Source organism: Leopardus geoffroyi, chromosome X (assembly GCF_018350155.1).
Source record: "Leopardus geoffroyi isolate Oge1 chromosome X, O.geoffroyi_Oge1_pat1.0, whole genome shotgun sequence".
In the NCBI taxonomy this organism is placed as follows: Eukaryota; Metazoa; Chordata; class Mammalia; order Carnivora; family Felidae; genus Leopardus; species Leopardus geoffroyi.
Genome location: NC_059343.1, coordinates 127,192,765 through 127,198,295, shown reverse-complemented (window position 1 = coordinate 127,198,295; position 5,531 = coordinate 127,192,765). Strand labels below are relative to the sequence as shown.

At 62.8% G+C, this 5,531-nt stretch overlaps 1 protein-coding gene across 3 annotated transcripts; it reads left to right on the top strand.

The window, feature by feature from the left end:
* The first annotated feature begins 233 nt into the window (after positions 1–233).
* NAA10 (N-alpha-acetyltransferase 10, NatA catalytic subunit) lies at positions 234–5,089 on the top strand. 3 transcript variants are annotated; one of them, XM_045473213.1, is made up of 8 exons: positions 234–480; positions 885–983; positions 1,285–1,343; positions 2,247–2,292; positions 2,380–2,495; positions 2,678–2,722; positions 4,005–4,089; positions 4,768–5,089. In XM_045473213.1, exons 1-8 carry the CDS (start codon positions 460–462, stop codon positions 5,002–5,004), a joined length of 708 nt encoding a protein of 235 aa, XP_045329169.1. In that variant the 5' UTR covers positions 234–459; the 3' UTR covers positions 5,005–5,089. The 3 variants fall into 3 exon arrangements, with proteins under 3 accessions (XP_045329169.1, XP_045329168.1, XP_045329167.1); XM_045473212.1 differs by having other exon boundaries at positions 288–480; positions 4,753–5,089; XM_045473211.1 differs by lacking the exon at positions 234–480 and adding an exon at positions 549–805.
* The last annotated feature ends 442 nt before the right edge of the window (positions 5,090–5,531 follow it).

Below are 5,531 nucleotides of genomic sequence, written 5' to 3'. Positions count from 1 at the left end.
GTGCCCGTGTGCGCGCGTCTGTGGGGGTCGCGGGAGGAGGGCGGCCTCCGAGCCGGCTGGAGGGCACGGGCTGACCCGGCCCCGGGGGCGCGCGCGCGCGCGGGACCGCCCCACCCCGCCGACCGGCCCGCCCCTCGCCGGGGCTCGCCAGGCCATTGGCGCGCCCCGCCCCGCCCCGCCCCGCCCCGCCCCGCGGGCGCGCCCCACCCCCGCAGCGGCCCACCCCACGCATTGGCCGAGCGGCCACGAGGGCGGGTTCGGCGGCGCGCACTTCCGGCCCGTGGCCGGGGCCCGGCGCGCGCCGCCCCTTCCGCCGCCACCCCCGCGAGCCCGGAGACCCAGCTCCAGCCCCAGCCCCAGCCCCAGCCCCGGCCCGGCCGCCCAGGCGTCGCCTTGGAGCGCGGCGGCAGCTGACTGCGCGTTTCCGATCCGCTGGGAGCCGCGAGCCCCGCCGCCGTTATGAACATCCGCAATGCGAGGGTGAGGGGCAGGGGCGGGAGGCTGTCCGCGCCGCGTGGGTGCGGGCCCGGTGGCCGCGTGCGCATGCTCCCGAGGGGTCCGGCCGAGCCCCGGGCCGGCAGCCCCGCGTGCCTGCGGCCGCAGGGCACGGACAGGTGAAGGCCACCGTCCCGGTGGGGTGGACCTACCGGAACAGGGATGTCGGGGCTCCGTCGGGTGGTGTCCCGGAGCCTCCCGGCGCGCAGCTCCATTCCCGGAACAGATGATCTTTGCACAGCGGCAGTGCGCCGCGCCTGTGCAGACAGATAGTCGCGGCGCCCGCCCAGCCCTGCGGGGGTGGGGGTCGGTGAGTAGACAGGGAGCAGGGTTCTAACGTGGCCGAGGCCTCCTGAGTCACCACAGCCCCTGGCCTTCCCGCCCCGCAGCCGGAGGACCTGATGAACATGCAGCACTGCAATCTCTTGTGCCTGCCCGAGAACTACCAGATGAAGTACTACTTCTACCACGGCCTCTCCTGGCCCCAGGTGCGTGTCCCTGCACTTTGCGGTGGGCGGGGGGGGGTGGGGGGGGGGTGGGGAGGGCAGGGGCAGACTCAGGGAAACCCAACAGGGGCAGATTTCGGAGCACCGGCAGTGGGGTGTGCCGAAGGAAACCAAGCCACTGGCCCGGGAGGTCAGGAGCTGTCACTGAACTCGCCACCCCGTTCGGTTCCTGTCATGCACACAGTGACAGGCTGGCAGCGGGACCAAGTGTTTGCCGAGGCCTCCTCCAGCTCTGACAGGAGGTCCTTTTCTGACTTCTCTCTTCTCCCTGTCACCTACCTAGCTCTCTTACATCGCAGAGGATGAGAACGGGAAGATTGTGGGGTACGTCCTCGCCAAAATGTGAGTCACGAAGGAAGGAGACAGAAACCCTATGCCAGAGTTGGGGGTGGGGCGTGGGTTTGGGGGGTGGGCATCAACGTGTGCCTGCTGGGTCTGCGTGGATTGCTTTTTCTTGTTTTAATTAATCAAGAGACTGTTTTTTAGTTCAGTTTTGGGTTTACAAAAAGTCCGGTGGAAAGCGTAGAGAGTTCCCGTGTACCTCCTGCCATCTGCCCCCTAGTTTTCTGGATCGTTAACATCTTGCAGTACGTTGGTGACAGCTGATGGACCAGTCTTGCTACGTTTTTACTACAGTCTATACTACAGTCTATACAGTCTATACTGTAGTTTTACTACACAGTCTATATTAGGGTTCACTGTTCGCACGGTAGCCTTCTATGGATTTGGACAAATGTATAACAACCCATATCTACCTGCCTTTACAGAATCAGAAGGAGTTTCACTGCTCTAAAAATCTTGGGTGTTACTGCATTTCTCATCTCTGTCCACCCCCCCCCCCCCTGCTCCATGGCAGCCACCGATATACACTTACTTCCTGTCTTTGTAGTTTTGCCTTTTCCAGAAAGTCCTATGACTGGAATCCTACAGTATGGAGCTTTTTCAAACTGGCTTCTTTCACCAAAGTCCTATGCGTTGAAAGTTTCCCCACGTCTCTTCATGGTTCGATAGCTCATTTCTTTCTAGCACGATCAGGATTTCCATTGAACTCCATTGACACCACGCCTGTCTTTTGGCTGCACGAGGGGTTTTGAGAGTCTCAGCTGTAGCCCACCCTGGGTCTGGGGGAACGGTGGAGCCACCAGAGGACTTGGTGCTCCTGCTCTGGGCATACGCTGGGGCTGTGGGGCCCTGAGCGTATCTGCACCAGGCTCCTCTCTAGCCTCTCCTCTCTTCTTGCTGTAGGGAGGAGGACCCGGATGATGTGCCCCACGGACATATCACCTCACTGGTGCGTGGGGCTCGGCCGGGGTGGCGGCAGGGGTGGAGGTGGGCTTGCCTGGGGCAGCCCTCGAGGTCCCCTGCCCTCTCCCACCAGGCTGTGAAGCGTTCCCACCGGCGCCTCGGCCTGGCACAGAAGCTGATGGACCAGGCCTCCCGAGCCATGATAGAGAACTTCAACGCCAAATACGTCTCCCTGCATGTCAGGAAGAGGTGGAAGCCAGGACCGAGGGAGGGAGGGGGTGGGGGAGGAGACAATGTCTCGATGGGGGTCCTGGGGTGCCCTGGCGTGTGGAGATCTGGGGAGGGGGGTGGAGGGGGAGGCGGAGGACCCGGATGCACTGTCCCTGTGTGGCCGAGTCTGCTCAGCTTAGCAGTTCCTTGTTCCCCTGCAGTAACCGGGCCGCCCTGCACCTCTATTCCAACACCCTCAACTTTCAGTAAGTAGCTCCAGATTTTTCTAATGGAATGGGGTGGTCCCAGCTCTGGCGCATCCAGACGGCCGAGGTGGGCTGAGCCGCCTTCCAAGCGGGAGGATGGGGGTGGCTGGAGGACAGACCTGGAGTCAGCTGAGGTGGGGAGCAGGCTGCGGACTCCAGCGTCTGTGGTGCCGGCACCTGCCCGCTGGAGTTTGCTCGAGGCGTGTTGTGAGGCGGGAGAGTGGTGTGGCTTGCTGTGTCGCCTGACGCTGGCTGGGGCTAGGTGAAGAGCACACAGGTGTTTGGGTAAAGGTTCAGGAGTAGAGATGAGGGCCCAGGACATGAGGACAAGCCAGGGTGCAGCACTCGTGGTGAGCTGGCACCTAGAAGCATCTAAGCGGGACCAGGAGAAAGGAGAACATGGCGCTACAGAAACCTAAGCACATCCAGACAGGTAGGGATATCGGCAAGAGCAGTGGAGGGATCTAGAGCCCTGGGTGTCCTGGTGGATGAGGGCAGGTCCACTCAGGGACGTGGGAGTCTCTGTGGGCCTGGCACGGGACAGAGAAAGCCTGGCAGGGAAGTGATGTGTGCAGGACACGGTAGCAAAAGCTACTTGAAAGTGAGGCTGGGCTGGAGGGCCCACTGAGACGGCGTTCAGTTTCAGCTTGGTGGCGGATAAAGAGGGACTATTGGGAAGGGCATCCAAGGAGGGATCTTTGACCTGGACGTAGATGTCTCTGGTAGCCAGCAGTCCCACGGTCTCGGGCCCGGCGGGGCTCTCCTAGGCCATCAAGTCCAGTGTCCCTTCCAGTGGCAAGGTCCCCGAGTATGCACACACACCTCCCCGTGCAGCCTTGGCCCCTGAGCTGCTCAGAGCAGGGGCCACATGGCCTGGTGGTGGCTGTCAGGACCCGTGGCCGCAGCGCCCCTCCTCCTCAGCTCTAATTGCTAGGCCCGGGAATCAGCCTTGTTCAGTAAGTGACACGGAACCGGCCTTGGGGGGGAGGGGATGGCTGAATCCACGGCTTCAGTTCACAAGAAAGCACAGAAACAGATCCTTGGTAGCCAGATGAGGGACACAGGACAGGGGCAGGCCCCAGAGGGGTAAAGGCGCTGGACGCCGCTTGCCGCTTACTGCTGGACGGCGCAAAGGGACGGCCATGTTGGAAACGGGGCTTGCTGTCTCCAAAAGGGCCCTTTGGGGGAAAACAGATCCCCTGCCCCACTAGCATATGATGCTGGAAGGATGAGAATTTGTCCCCTGATTTGGGTCGTTCTTTTCTCCACCTCCTGCCCCCAGGATCAGCGAAGTGGAACCCAAATACTACGCAGATGGGGAAGATGCGTACGCGATGAAGCGGGACCTCACCCAGATGGCTGACGAGGTAAGTGTCCTGTGGGGCCGGGGCCACAGTCTCACAGATGAGGAAAAGCAAGGCAAAGCATAGGAGGCCCTGCTGGAGGTCAGGGGCAGCTCGGGGTGTGGGGGGAGCCCTGCTGGAGGTCAGGGGCAGCTCTGGACCGGGGTGCTGAGACGGTAGGAAGCCCTCCGTGGCCAGAGGCGAGATGGATCCGTGCCAGCCTTGGCGGCTGTGTTGCCAGGAGTCACGGCCCCGTTCGCCTCCGTTTCTTCAGCTGACAGGTGGGCAGCTGGGCCCCTATCGCCCCAAGATCGCATGCTCTCCCGAAGCTCGTACCGCCTGAGGCGTGATGTGAGAGGTGAGGGAGGAGGTCCCTCAGTGTACTGAGAACTAGGGTCCCCAAGGCTCAGGGGTAAGACAGCTGGGCTGAGGAGAAGGTCAGGGGCCTGCCCCAGGCTCCTCGGGGGCCAGGGCCGTTCGACAGGCTTTGCAGCAGACCCCGTGGGGGAGGCGCATGCACCCTCACTCTGTGGGACGGGAAACAGGTCCACAGAGGGCAGAGCCAGGACTCCACCCGGGTCTTCTGACTCGGTCCTGCAGGCTGCCCTCACCCCTGGCTTGGGTGGCAGAAGGGGGTCTCTGTGGTCTGGAGACTCAGACCTGTCTCCTTCCTCCTGCCTCTTCCTGGGCTCCTGGCGGCAGCTGAGGCGACACCTGGAGCTGAAGGAGAAGGGCAGGCACGTGGTGCTGGGCTCCATCGAGAACAAGGTGGAGAGCAGGGGCAACTCGCTTCCAAGCTCGGGAGAGGCCTGTCGTGAGGACAAGGGCCTGGCTGCTGAGGATAGCGGTGGTGACAGCAAGGATCTGAGCGAGGTCAGCGAGACCACAGAGAGCACCGATGTCAAGGACAGCTCGGAGGCCTCCGACTCTGCCTCCTAGAGCCTGCACTTGCTCCCCTCCCCACCCCGACCTGCCCGTCCTGTCCTCGCCCCTCAAGGGTTCACAATAAACTTCACCCAGTGGCCTTGGGGAGTTCGTGTGTGCTAGTGTGCACCTTGGGGGCGGGGGCTGCCTCTCCCCGGTCCCTCTGTGTCCCGGGATGTGGGCCTCGAAGCCTTTTGGCATGGTGCGTCCTGCCAAGCCCAAGTAGGAGGAAAGCGCTCTGTCGGGGGTTTGGAGGCGGGGCTCCCAAGTCTGATGGCTCTCGGCCCCTATGGGTCCAGGGAAGGGAGACCCCGGACTTCTGGAAGCCAGTCCCTGCCGGGGAGGCAGGCGCTCTGGCTTCTGAGCCCTGCTCTACTGCTCCCTTGCCGGGCTCCTGATGCGTAAAGTCCAGCTGCTCACTGGGCTTCTCTGTTGCTGCCCTACCTGGTAATGCCCTGAGCCCTGGCAACTGTGCTGGATTCCTCCCTCCCCTGCCATCCAGAAGGTTGGCAAGTCCTGTGTGTTCGACCACTGACCACCCA

Coding starts and splice junctions, on each gene's coding strand:
- NAA10 (XM_045473211.1), top strand. CDS start 722: ATGATCTTTGCACAGCGGCAGTGCGCCGCGCCTGTGCAGACAGATAGT. Junction 984..1,284: donor ACGGCCTCTCCTGGCCCCAG/GTGCGTGTCCCT, acceptor TCACCTACCTAG/CTCTCTTACATCGCAGAGGA. Junction 2,723..4,004: donor TCCAACACCCTCAACTTTCA/GTAAGTAGCTCC, acceptor TCCTGCCCCCAG/GATCAGCGAAGTGGAACCCA.